The sequence below is a fragment of the Canis lupus genome, chromosome 4 (genome assembly GCF_011100685.1).
Source record: "Canis lupus familiaris isolate Mischka breed German Shepherd chromosome 4, alternate assembly UU_Cfam_GSD_1.0, whole genome shotgun sequence".
NCBI lineage: Eukaryota > Metazoa > Chordata > Mammalia > Carnivora > Canidae > Canis > Canis lupus.
In genome coordinates this window covers 74,778,316-74,791,570 of record NC_049225.1, presented here as the reverse complement: position 1 = coordinate 74,791,570, position 13,255 = coordinate 74,778,316, and the positions used below count along the sequence as shown (strand labels likewise).

Below are 13,255 nucleotides of genomic sequence, written 5' to 3'. Positions count from 1 at the left end.
GGCAGTCCCCTCCTCCTGTCCCTACTTGTATGACCCCACAACCACAGGTAGCCACTCCCCCACTGTCACTGGAGATTCGTTAGCAATTTCTGGAATTTCACATAAGGGGACTCATACTGTATGAACTAATTTTTGTCTGCCTTCTTTCACTCGGCATAATCATTTGGATATTTTATGTCCTAGTACTCTGTTCCTTTTTATTTCTGCAGAGAGTTCCATTGTAGGGGATCTAACACCATGGGTCCGTTCATTCACCTTGTCACTCATTTATCTGTTGACCATTGGAAAACTGATGGAGAGAAAACTTGGTCACCAACACCTACCTTAAAATCAGGCAGAAGCATGCACACTATGAATCCCTATTAAAGATATTTCCTTGAAACTTATGAAGCAAGGTCTCTAAGTCCTCCAACAATTTCATTTCAGTGGATAGTATATGTCTCTCTTTGGGATAAAGTGATTTTAAAAGATACACATGAAAATAACAACAAACGGGCTTTGAAGTTAACCCTGGATAAAGATAAAGCTTCTCTTTATGGTTTTGTTTATGGTTAGAGTTTCAACATAGCTTGTCCACTCTGCCAGATATAGGTGTAGGTTATCTCTACAGCCACGAGATGAATATTTGCGGCACTTTGAAACTTTAGAGCACAGAAAGCCAGCTCTGTGCTCTCAGAGACTCTTTCATGAGGCCCAGAGGACAGCTGGCTGAGGGCTAGATGCTTCTGTGAACACCTTTCTCGACCTTGACCACACTCTCCAAATGGTGCCTGTCAGGATCACCTCCTTGGCAACAAGAAGGCCTATTCTGTTGCTTCACAGCCCCTGTGAGTGTGGCAATAAACAGTGACTTGCACTTTTAGTTGATTGTTTGTTTTGCTCTGAAGTCTGTACCCAATCTCCTGAGAGGTCTCCAAGAGCAAAGGGCTATATTGATTCAGTCACTGCTTCTTGCAGTAAAGCAGTGGCTGTGATCTGATTAAGATGTTGAGATTCATCTTTTGAAGGTGAGAGGCCCTCTATGGATAGATAGACTGATGGGGTCTTTGAAACCCAATGTGAGAAAATTGGATACACAGGATATGTTTATTGAATACATGAATTCGTATGTAAGGCAGAGAGAAATCTGTGAAAGACTCATAGGAAGAACTGAGGTTATCAAGCGGTGAATTAGAAAGCAGGCAGCCAAGCTGAATTTCATGCAGTGAAATTCAAGCTAATAAATCTCATGATTCCTTATGATTGATTTTCCACTTGATTACAGTGCTCGCTTCGGCAGCACATATACCACTTGATTACAAACTGTAGGTACAAGGACTTTCATTACTGCATTTCCCTCAAAGATAAAAATGATAAATAGATATTTGATCCAAGGATGGGTAGCTGGGAGACTTAGTGGGGAATGTTCTGGGAATGGTATGCTTTGAGACCCATGGACACACCTCTCCGTTAGAGTTGGCTTCCCCTCCCAACTCCCACCTGGAGTTGGGAAATAGATTCTGGTTTTAGTATTAGACTATTCATTCCTCCCTTTGCCCTCAGAAACAAATATTCTCCTTTGTGGATATGCTGAAAGCCTCCTAAGTAACCCCACGTTGGGCTGCTCTGGTCTTTTCTTGAGACCTCCTCCACCTACTCTCTCTGAGTCAACAACTAGAAGGTTGATCCCTGACATAGTACGGGCTGTCCACATATTCCTACTCTTATTTTTAATATTCCCATGCTGCTTCTTTCTTTGGAATTAAAGTGTTTGTCTTCCTCTAGGATTTTGAGTTGAAAGCTTAGATCAAGATGTTTAAGTTCTTTTATTTTTAAAAATATGCACTTATACCTATAAATTTCCCTCTAAGCACTGTTTGGATTGCATCTCACAAAATGTGATGCCATATTTTATTGTTATTTACTTTAAATATTTTATAATTTATTTTATAACACTTTATATTTTAGTTCTTTAATCGGAGTTGTTTAAAATGTATGGCTTAAAAAAAATAAATAAAATGTATGGCCTAGTTTTGAAACATTTGAGGACTCATAGTAATCATTCCTTTGTTGATATCTAATTTAATTCCACTGTGCTCAAAATGCATGTTCTATATGATTTCAATCCTTTGAAATATGTTGAAACTTGATTTTGGCCCAGCAAGTGGCCTGTCTTGGTGATTATTCTATGTGTATTTGAAGAAACTGCATATTTTCTGGTTGTTGAGAATAGAGTGGAGAACTTACCCTTAGGATGTGCATCTTTTGGGGTTTGGACTGAAAGCCTAGACTGCTTACTTACTCCCCTGCAATTAACCAGACTTGAACTTCAGTCTTTATTGTCCCAGCACTGTGTGGCTGTTGAGATAACTACTCAATCAATCAATCAAGTGGCCTTCAGCTCCTGTTTCCTGTGACAACCTGCCCTACTGTGGTAGTCAGCTTTCAAGATGATCCCAATGATATCTGCCTCCTCATAATCATATTCCTGTATAATTCCCCTCTTCTTGAATGTGGACTGGACTTATTGATTAGCCTTTAAAGAATAGAATAAGGAAGACTGGCCTCTAAAGAATAGAATAAGGAAGAAGTGGTAGAAGCATCACTTCTTTTACCAGATTATAAAAACACTATAGCTTTCATGCCAATTCCTCTCTCTCTCTCTCTCTCTCTCTCTCTTTCTCTCTCTCATCATTCATCCTGCTGGAAAACAGCTGCCACATTGTGAAGCAGCCCTATGGAGAATCTCACAGAGTGAAAGATCAAGAACCTTGTGAATGAACTTAAAGGCAAACTACCCCTCCCTACCACTAAATCTATTAAATAAACCTGCAGCCCCAGCTGATAGTTTGATGATAGACCCTGAGCCAATGATGACCTTATGCTGCGCCTGGATTCCTGACCTACACAAACGGTGAGATGTTTGTTTTTTTAAGCCCTAAAGTTTTAACATGTTATTATTTAGCAAGAGATGACTAACATAGAGAAAAATGTAAAATAGAAAGAAGTAGATAGATTCAGGAACTTGGGGGGTTTGTTTTTGTTTTTATTCTTGAGAACATGCTAATAAGAACTTCTAGACTGAGTTAAAGTGATATAAAGGGGAAATGAGAGATAAAGAGTTCCTCTTGTTTTTGTTTTTTTTTCCTCTTGGGTTTTTAGTCCTAACAGTTAAGTGAGTAGTAATGCCATTGACTAAGATTGAGAAATCTGAAGGAAATCACCAGCCATGTAGAAGTGCCAGCTAACAGTTGGACATGCAACTCTGGATTTCTGAGCATAAAAGACTGGATATCAGATCTGGGATGATAGTAATATCAACCTCACTGATTCTGAGTATTAGGTGAGAAAATACAGATAAAACCCTTTGCACAATGCACACAGTTGTTACTTGTAGTGGGTAGAACTGTGTCCCCTAAAAAGATATGTTCAAGTCCTAATCCCTAGTACCTGTGAATGTGAACTTGTTTGGAAATGTAAATGTACATTCTTTGCAGATGTAATTAGTTAGGGTGGGGTCATATGGGATTAGAGTGGACCCGAATTCTATGACTAGTGTCCTTGTAGAGAGAAAACAGAGACACAAAGATATACACAAAAAGGAGAATGCCACCTGAGGACAAAGACAGAGATGACAGTAACGCAATTATGAACCAAGAAATCAACATACACCCACCAGAAGGTAGGAGAGAGACATGGGATGTTTTCTCCCTCAGAGTCTCCAAGGAACCAACTCTGCCAACACCTTGATTTCTGACTTCTAATCTAGAGGACTTTGAGATAATAAATTTCTGTCATTTTAAACCACCCATTTTGTTGTAATTTGTTACAGCAACCCTAAGAATATAATATGGTGTCCAAATAGCCTTTACTTACCTGTTGGTTATATATTACATTATTTAGATTATGATCTTGTATACTAAATGATACTCAACCACAACTAATATGTTTCTCTCCTTCAATTTTTTAGATGAGGTTTGAGAAAAACACGGCCCATGCTTTTAAGATAAATGGTCTAAAATATTTCAAGTTCATACTGGAAAAGTTCATTTCATATTTGAAAGGGGATTTTTGCTTCCATGACAAAGGCTTAGTTAAGCGATACTATAAATTCCTGAACATGATCTCTGGTTCATTTTCAGCGAGCAGATTTGGAAATGAAGCACATTCTAGGCTCAGAAGCATTCTGGCCGCATTCTCAGAGAGTAGTACTTGGGAACAGGCTCTCCTAAGGGCTCAATCTGAGTTGTGCTGGCTAGTATTCAAGGTCTGGCGTACCTCAGGAACACTTGGCCCTCCCAGTCCACAATGAAGAATATGCCATTGTTGGGACCAAACGTGGTATTAGGAAAACCTACTAAGATCTCCTTGTCTTCCTTTGCTTCCAATCCTGGTGTGTGATAAACCATCATTGGACATTAATTACTTTCGGGGACCTAATTTTTTTTAACATGGAAAGTTAGAAAAGGAGTAAAAGTCCAGATGTTCCCAAACTTGGGAAAAAAGTAGTATCATCTGGAAAAATGCTTTTAAAATGTGATCTTGGGCCCTTTTCCAAATCCACTGAGAATCAGAATCTCTGGGCCAGTGTGGGTCTGGGAGGAGAGTGGCAATTTATATTTTTAGCAAGCTCCCCACCTGACTCTGATGTCACGTGCTTTGTACTTATCCTCAGAATACTTGAAAACTATAATTCCTTCAATATACAATGTGAAAATAGAGGCAAAGAGCTGTCAGGGTATGCTCTAGTCTTCCTTGTTTTTCAACAACACCTTGAATTATGTTTACTTTTTTTTTTTTTAATAAAGGAGAGCTAAAAATTAGATGGAGAAAGAACTGGTAAAACATGAAATGAAAAGTGAACTTGAAGGTGAGACTACTAAAACGGAGATAAGAGGTGTCCACAGAGGCAACCTGTGGATTGGGAGCAATAATCAGAACAGGGCTGAGCTTCTCCAGATTAGAACGGTTCAAAGGTGGTTTGCTTTTGGGTTGTTCTTTACTAAAGCCCTGTCGCCCTCTAGCGGGCAAGCGGAGATGTCCAGAGTCCGCCGCAGCGAAGCATGTTCTCTGCTTGGAACCCGGTTCTTGCTTTGGAATCCAGACTGTTTCAGTTTCCCTTCATATGTTTTGGGTACCACATTTCTTTTTTAACTAAGTATTTTACTACCTCCTCTGCTTTAAAGTCACATCCGGGGATCCCTGGGTGGCGCAGCGGTTTGGCGCCTGCCTTTGGCCCAGGGCGCGATCCTGGAGACCCGGGATCGAATCCCACGTCGGGCTCCCGGTGCATGGAGCCTGCTTCTCCCTCTGCCTGGAGCTTGCTTCTCCCTCTGCCTATGTCTCTGCCTCTCTCTCTCTCTCTCTCTGTGACTATCATAAATAAATAAAAAATAAAAATTAAAAAAAAAGTCACATCCGCTTCATCTCTCTAAGTTGGGGACTCTGCAGGAGAGAGGACAGCTATTCTTAAGATACATTGGTCTCGGTTTCGTTGAAGAAAATATTTCAAATTTCCTAAGTCCACTCTAAGAAGTGCAATTTACACTAGAGCAGTTGCACTGGCATTTAAATAAACTGCAATTTGAGAAGTCATTCAAATAGTTTACACTGGCTCCCTCATCCAAAGTAACTGAGAAGATTCCTTAGCATTTGCTTCCATTGGTCTAAAAAAACACCTGCTAAAGAGTTCCGATCATAATAGGAGATGGTGGTCCAAAAACAGCCTCACGGAATCCTCTATAAGGATTTCAACTGTGGGACCCCTGGGTGGCTCAGCGGTTGAGCGTCTGCCTTTGGCTCAGGGCCTAATCCGAAGGTCCAGGATGAGTCCCGCATCCCGCTTCCCAGAGAGAGCCTGCTTCTCCCTCTGCCTATGTCTCTGCCTCTGTGCGTGTGTGTGTGTGTGTGTCTCATGAATAAATAAGTAAAAAAAAATTTTTTAAGGGATTTCAACTGCATCAAGGCAAAGAGTATGTGAGGGACCAATTTGTGGGAGAGCTTTGGGCTGACAGCTGGACAGGTGGTAACTAGCGTCTGTGAAATCAGCTCACCAATTATACATTCTCTGCTTAGCTTTAGTTCTCAGAATATACCAAAGGCAGAGGGCAACACTGGAATCAAGAATTTTGCTATACGAGGATGCTTTGAAAATCCTGACAATCATAGACACCAAGTAAAGTTAAGTACTTAGGGATCCCTGCGTGGCTCAGCGGTTTGGCGCCTGCCTTTAGCCCAGGGCTGGGTCCTGGAGTCCCGGGCTGGAGTCCCGCATCGGGCTTCCTGCATGGAGCCTGCTTCTCCCTCTGCCTCTCTCTCTCTCTCTCTATCATGAATTAAAAAATAAAGTCTTTAAGAAAATAAAGTTAAGTAATTAAAGGAGAAGTGGAACTTGTGTATTCGGTAAAAACACGTCATCTGACTTACAGTCTAGCCATGAAAAGAGGCCACTATCATTGCTTTCAAAAATAAAAATGGGCAAGAGATCGTGAAGTTTTAGAACCCCCTTTCATCACACGGGATCATTTCAAAGATAAAGTGGGAGTAAGGAAGAAACAGATTCTAATGCCTGTAGTTATGTTTGGGAATAAGAAAGATCGCAACTCAAAGCCGGCTTTCTCCAGCAACACGGGAAAATAAAAGGTCACCACCATCTCCTTCTGAAACTTTGAAGTGGGAAAGGGGAGGAGCAGGCTGGGGGGCTCTGCGCGCAGCCCGCGTCTTGCTCCTCGCGGAGGCGGGCGTGGCAAGTTCAGCACCTCGGAAAGCGCCCCCTCGGCCCCCGCGCCGAGCTACGCATGCTCCCTGGGAGCCCGCAGCCTGGGCTTAGCGGGAGCGCCTGGAACTCCGGGGGCCCCGCCGGCGACTGCGGAGGGGGGGAGGTGCGGGAGCAGCGAGGTCCACGGCCAGAGACCTCCAGAGGCTCGGAGCGAGGGAGACGGAACTCTCCCAGCTCCTCTTCCTCTTGAAGGACGGAAACCTTGTCCAAGCAGCAGCAGCAGCAGCAGCAGCAGCAGAGGAACCCGACGAAGGTATTTGAGAGCTCGGGAGCGAGCCCCCCAGGAGGGGTCCTGAGCGGCAGGGCGGGTGTGGGCCGGGGCGCAACAGGCGCAGTGGGGGACGCGTCCGACCTTGGCCAGAGAACCCTTGGACGCCCGCGGCTCGCCCTGGGAGTCACCCGCTCAGCTCTAGAATTCCCCTCCAGAACAGACGCCGAGCGCAGCGCCCGCGCCCAAGGCCGTGCACCCCGTGCGGGGGAAGCGTTTGGCGCCCAATCTCAGGAGCCAACCCCCACCCCCACCCCCACCCCCGCACGCCTTGCGCCCTCCACCGGACAGAGCGCCCCGCGCGTGGGACTCGCTTTGGCCTTGACGCCCCCCCCCACCCACCGGAGCGCCCCAGAGGCACCTGCGCTTGCAGGGGGGCGCTGCAGCCACGATGAATGCAGTCACCATGAATGAGCAGGCTGGCGGAAAGGAGCTCGCGGGACCCTTCAGTCTGATCCCGTACCTTCTACAGGCGGCCAACAGCAGCGGCAACGCGTCGCTGCGGCCCCAGGACCAGGGCTGGGAGCTGGGGCTGGAGCTGCCCGACGGCGCGGCGGCCGGGCCCCCGTGGGGCCCCGGCGGGGCCGGCAGCGCGGACACCGAGGCCCGAGTGCGGATGCTCATCAGCGCCGTGTACTGGGTGGTCTGCGCCCTGGGCCTGACGGGCAACCTGCTGGTGCTCTACCTAATGAAGAGGCAGCAGGGGTGGCGCAAGTCCTCCATCAACCTCTTTGTCACCAACCTGGCGCTGACGGACTTCCAGTTCGTGCTCACTCTGCCCTTCTGGGCCGTAGAAAACGCTCTCGACTTCAGATGGCCCTTCGGCAAGGCCATGTGTAAGATCGTGTCGGTGGTGACGTCCATGAACATGTACGCCAGCGTCTTCTTCCTCACCTCCATGAGCGTGGCGCGCTACCACTCGGTGGCCTCCGCTCTCAAGAGCCGCGGGCCCCGAGGGCACGGCCGGGGCGCCTGCTGCTGCGGCCCGAGCCTGGGGCGCGGCTGCGGCTTCTCGGCCAAAGCGCTGTGCGCGCTGCTCTGGGCGTGCGCCGCGCTGGCCTCGCTGCCCAACGCCGCCTTCTCCACCACCGTCAGGGTGATGGGCGACGAGCTGTGCCTGGTGCGCTTCCCCGACAGGCTGCTGGGCGGGGACAGACAGGTGTGGCTGGGCCTCTACCACCTGCAGAAGGTGCTGCTGGGCTTCGTGCTTCCGCTGTTCACCATCAGCCTGTGCTACCTGCTGCTGCTGCGCTTCATCTCCGCCCGCCGCGTGGCTGGGGCCGAAGGAGGGGCCCCCGCGGCGGGGGGCGGCCTGGCCGCGGCCAGCGCCCGCAGACGGTCCAAGGTCACTAGGTCGGTGACCCTCGTGGTCCTCTCCTTCTTCCTGTGTTGGCTGCCCAACCAGGCGCTCACCACCTGGAGCCTCCTCATCAAGTTCAACGCGGTGCCCTTCAGCCAAGAGTACTTCCTGTGCCAGGTGTACGCGTTCCCGGTGAGCGTGTGCCTGGCGCACTCCAACAGCTGCCTCAACCCCGTCCTCTACTGCCTGGCGCGCCGCGAGTTCCGCCAAGCGCTCAAGAGTCTGCTGTGGCGCCTCGCGTCGCCGTCGCTACCCAGCATGCGCCGGTTCACGGCCACCACCAAGCCCGAGCCCGAGGATCAGGGGCTGCAGGCCCTGGCGCCTCTCCACCCCGCGGAGCCCGACCTGGTCTACTACCCGCCTGGCGTGGTGGTCTACAGCGGGGGGCGCTACGACCTGCTGCCCAGCAGCTGCGCCTACTGACTCGGCCCGGCCCGGGGCGCGCAGTCGGAGCCCAGGGGCCTCCCCGGAGCGGGGAGGGGGAGAGCGGATTAGGAGGTGCTGGGGCCCACCCGGGCGGGGGGAGGGACGAGGACCGGGAAAGGCCAAAGGGCGGCCTAGCAAGAGGCGGGGGAGGGGCGGCCGGGGTGCGGGGTGCCCCCGGGGAGGGAAGGCTTCCAAACCAGGTGGAGGGAGGCCGCTGGCAAAGGGGCCCAGATCAGCGCCCCAGGACCAAGCCACTAGCCTGCGTCCCCTTCTCCCCCCACCCCCGCCCCACCTGTTCCTCTCCCTAAGCTGTCAACCCTGGGCAGGGTCGGGGTGCCCAGAAGCGGAGAAAAGAATCCGAAATGTAGGGAAACTGGGGCGCGAGGAAGCGGGGCTCAGCCAAGTGGTGCGCGGACAGTTGGGTGCGTGCATTGCAGAGACGTCTCTGGAGCTCCTGAGCGAGTCCTCCAAGCGCACCCAGCTGGGCGGGGGGCGCCTCCGGAACCCTCCCTTCGCGCCCTGGCGCGGGAGGCCGCGCTGCGTGGCCGCGCGGGGACCTGGTTCGGAAACTTCCCCGGAGCTGGAAGAAAGAGGTGATGACCTTGCCCCGCCCGCCAGAGAGAGGCACCGCGAGAGGCACCTCCCACGGGGCCACCTGCCGTTTATCGCACCGCGCGCGAGAGTGTGCACGCGGGACCCCGGGCTCAGGTGTCCCCCGAGGCAGAACGCTGGTCTCCAGGCCGCGCTGGCGATCACGTCGCTGCGGGAGGGAGCGGCTGCGGCGAGCGGGGGGCTGAACCGAGACCTCCGCAGGCCCCGGCCGCTAAAGGGGAAGGGGCAGCTCACGTGCCCCGTCGGTGACTGAGCAGAGGCCTGGCCGTCCCGGTCCTCTGGGTGCCCGAGCCGACTGGGTGCCCGTCTGCGCGCTGCAGGTGAGCTGGGCCCCGGAGCAACTTGAAAAGGTCTGAGTCGACCTGGGAGTGGGAGCTGTTCTGCAGCCACACACCCCCGTGCCCCCCCCCCCCCCCCCGGCCCCGACTCTTCGAATATCCGGATGTCCAGTTGATAGAGGCTCTGGACCAACCAGCAAAGGGATGGCTGTGCCAGGGTTTCGTAGGCTTAGACAGAAAGCTAAGAGATGCTGTAGGAATGTGCAGGGGTGGCAGGTGGAGGCGCTCCTGGAAACCAGACTCCTAGAAGCAAATTTCACAGGCGGTAGGAGATGGGAAAGGGAATGGAAGGCTCCAGGAAGATCTGTCCTAAAGGGAAGAGAGCACAGGAGCCTGCTCGGAGGGATCGCCAGCATTTCTGGTGTGAGGCGCTCTCATTCTCACAAGGTGAAGGAGGCAAGGCGGGGAGTAAGAATTTCCATGGGACGCGACCTTCACCAAGTTCCACCTGTTCTAACCAGGGCCCTGCACAGTGAGCGGCTTTTACGAATTCCTCCTTAGTGCCCAGGCAATGCAGGGAGCCATCTCTGAAGAGTGACACGTTTCTTCGGAGGATTCTGTTCTGGTCACAGCAATCGAGTCCTTTCTTGAGGCTACTTAGAGAATGGGGTTCAAACATCAGTTTACCCATCCGACTGCCAGTTTTGACAGAGGTGCTACTCTTCTCTTTGGTGATCTAGTTTGGGATAAAAACAACAACAAAAACCCAGCAAGGTGGGCATCTACTGGTGTGATTAATATAATAAATAATCATTATACAAACATGTCTGTTTAGCATCTCAAACTGTAAATATTTTTGTAATTTTGTTGGAAATGTCCTGTATTGTCTGAGATTTAAGGATTAGTGTGGCCATTCACAGCCCTAGCATCCCTTATCCTGCTTTCTGTGACACAACACAGTGCAATTACTAAGCATTCATACCTTTGCCGCAAAAACAAAAGCTTCCTGATCTCAGTCCTGAGCAGTCTTGAGAAGTTAGCTTTTTTAGAAACAGAATAATGCTTTCCTTTTAAAGTAGTCAAATTCAGGACCCCCGGCTGGCTCAGTCAGTAGAGCATGTGACTTTTGATCTCTGGGACCTAAGTTCAAGCCTCACCTTGGGTGTAGAGTTTACTTTAAAAAATAAATAAAGTAGTCAGATTAGTCTTTCTTTGCCCTCTAGGAAGAAAAATTATTGATACTGATATTGAGTAGCAATTGGGCTAACAAAAATTGAACCGCAAGCCCCTCCAAGTCCCCCCAAACAAAATAAACATGCTCGTGAACACCCAGAAAGAACAAACAGTAGTAGCATGGTAGTGTATCCATGTATGATGCTGATATTAGACTCATACTGAGAGACTCTCTTTATTAAAGGACCTTGCCATTTCAATTTTGACAATAAAATTCTGTGCTTGGGGTTTTTAGGAAAGTATGTTGAACTGTGTGCTTCTGCTGTGATGGGTAACAGAAACACAGGAGGGGCTAGGGACACGGCCTTCGTGAAAGAACACTGCAAAAAGAACAAACTGGTCCCCTCTGCACCTGAGGGCTTCTGAGAAGCTGGCTGGGGGGAGCAAAGACTATGACTTCTGTCTACTACAAAGAGAAAAAAATAAACTAGGAAATGGCCCAAATGTATTTTATTTTTTGGATGCCAGTTGTGTGCCAAGCCCTGTACTGGGTGCTGAGCTGACATATATCAACTAGATACGTTACTTTTACATTTAAAAGGAGACACAGCCACGCACACGAGGTCAATAAGCCATGGAACAAGGAGTTGAAAGTCATAGTAAGGGCTAAAAGAAAGGGCTATTGGAATATAGGGGATAGGGATCCCTGGGTGGCGCAGCGGTTTGGCGCCTGCCTTTGGCCCAGGGCGCGATCCTGGAGACCCAGGATCGAATCCCACGTCAGGCTCCCGGTGCATGGAGCCTGCTTCTCCCTCTGCCTGTGTCTCTGCCTCTCTCTCTCTCTCTCTCTCTCTCTCTCTGTGACTATCATAAATAAATTTAAAAAAAAATTATTAAAAAAAAAAAAGGAATATAGGGGATGGAAAACTTGGCTCTGCTGGGAAGTCAGAGACTTCCTCATCAAAGTAGTATTTGAGATGGACCTAGAAATATGGGTACAATGTAGATGGGCAGGAATGGCAATTTAAACAGGCAGGGTCCTCACGTAGGGCCATAGAGAGGACATTTGAAGCAGAGGAAAAGCAGTGACTAAAGGTTGGAGATTGGAATGTCAGCTGCATGGTTGGGGAAGAAGGAAGCAAAGCAGTTTGGCTTCCTTTTCTTTCCCAGAATTTCCTGGGATTTCTGTTCATAATTTAGGTGTCCCTGTATTTGTTTTATTTGTCTGGGAATGGAACATTTTTGTCCCAGAGAGGAAACATATCATAGGTATACTGATAACAAGTATACTCAGTATACTGAGTTCTCAAAGGTGGTTAAAAGCCTTTGAAGTTGGCTTCTATCCACTCATTCAAACCTCAGTAAAGTTGAGTTAAAAGAACAGAGTGTTTATTTGAATATTTGAGTGTGTGTGAGTGTGTATATAAGGAGGATGGGGGTGGTGGTGGATGCATGCTCTCGCTCCTACCTTCGTGCCAGCCGCCCCACCCAGTGCTCCTGCTGAAAAGAGCTTCACTTGTAATAAAGACCATGCCCTGTGGTTGGCCAGAGATGACTACTTTTAACTTCTTGGGGTCCAGGTAAGATGGTCCTCAGCTGCAGGTCACCCTCCTAGCTCACCTGATTCACTGATTTCAAAATCTTCAATCACCAGAACAGTCTTTGGAGAAATGATCAGGAAATAAACATTGAACTCTGCAAATAATTCCATTTTTAAACCTTACAGAGGTCAGGGACAGATGGGAAAAGCAAGAGAGGTGGCTCAGTACCATTTCTTTTATAGTGCAGGGTATTGAGTCACATGGGGTCCTCTGAGCATTTGCTCATCATTATCCCACACTTATGGGGAAGGGACCAGGTGGTGTCCTTGATGGTTCCCCTAACTCAGTCATGACCTTGCAGCTCTAGGACAGATAATGTGACGGAGAGGGAGGAAGGAAGACTGGGGAAGATAGAGTGGTTTTGAGTATTGACTATCTCATGTAATTTATTGAATACTACACTGAACATGAAAAAGACAACACAGCTGTATGGGGACAGAATGGTCATCAATGTACCAGTTGTCCACCTTTATGATTGTGAGGCTGACAGGGAGCTGTGGCTGCCACTGCCTAGCATCACGAGAAAGGATCATACCACATACCATCTAGAAAAGATCAAAATTCAAAATTTGACGTATGGGTTTCTACTGAATGTGCATTGCTTTCCAAGTGTCATAAAGTAAAAAAAAAAAAAAAAATTTGGTAAGTCGAACTGTTGTTAAGTCAGGGACTGTCTATATGAGGAAATCAAATATGAATTAAATACCAGTAAATTAATATGGTAAAATAAATCATCAGTAATATTTTGAGTATTGGTGAATTAGTGAAAAATATGACCCT

At 48.6% G+C, this 13,255-nt stretch overlaps 1 protein-coding gene and 1 long non-coding RNA gene across 2 annotated transcripts; both read left to right on the top strand.

Annotated features, from left to right (window-relative positions):
• Nucleotides 1–3,585: 3,585 nt before the first annotated feature.
• RXFP3 (relaxin family peptide receptor 3) lies at nucleotides 3,586–8,818 on the top strand. The gene is made up of 5 exons (XM_038535469.1): nucleotides 3,586–3,661; nucleotides 4,988–5,063; nucleotides 6,653–6,883; nucleotides 6,950–7,227; nucleotides 7,373–8,818. The coding sequence occupies exons 1-5, from the start codon at nucleotides 3,586–3,588 to the stop codon at nucleotides 8,806–8,808; spliced, it is 2,097 nt and encodes a 698-aa protein (XP_038391397.1). The 3' UTR covers nucleotides 8,809–8,818.
• A 209-nt stretch (nucleotides 8,819–9,027) lies between these two features.
• Nucleotides 9,028–11,566, top strand: LOC119871571. The gene is made up of 3 exons (XR_005357652.1): nucleotides 9,028–9,743; nucleotides 10,223–10,475; nucleotides 11,170–11,566. It is a non-coding gene; the product is annotated as an uncharacterized LOC119871571 (long non-coding RNA).
• Nucleotides 11,567–13,255: the final 1,689 nt, after the last annotated feature.

What these genes read in the sequence shown, in the direction of transcription:
- RXFP3 (XM_038535469.1), top strand. Translation starts at nt 3,586, where the DNA reads ATGCCACCTGAGGACAAAGACAGAGATGACAGTAACGCAATTATGAAC. An exon ending in CAACATACACCCACCAGAAG is followed by an intron (nt 3,662 to 4,987) that starts GTAGGAGAGAGA and finishes TCTTTACTAAAG; the next exon opens with CCCTGTCGCCCTCTAGCGGG. An exon ending in TGTTCTCTGCTTGGAACCCG is followed by an intron (nt 5,064 to 6,652) that starts GTTCTTGCTTTG and finishes GAAACTTTGAAG; the next exon opens with TGGGAAAGGGGAGGAGCAGG.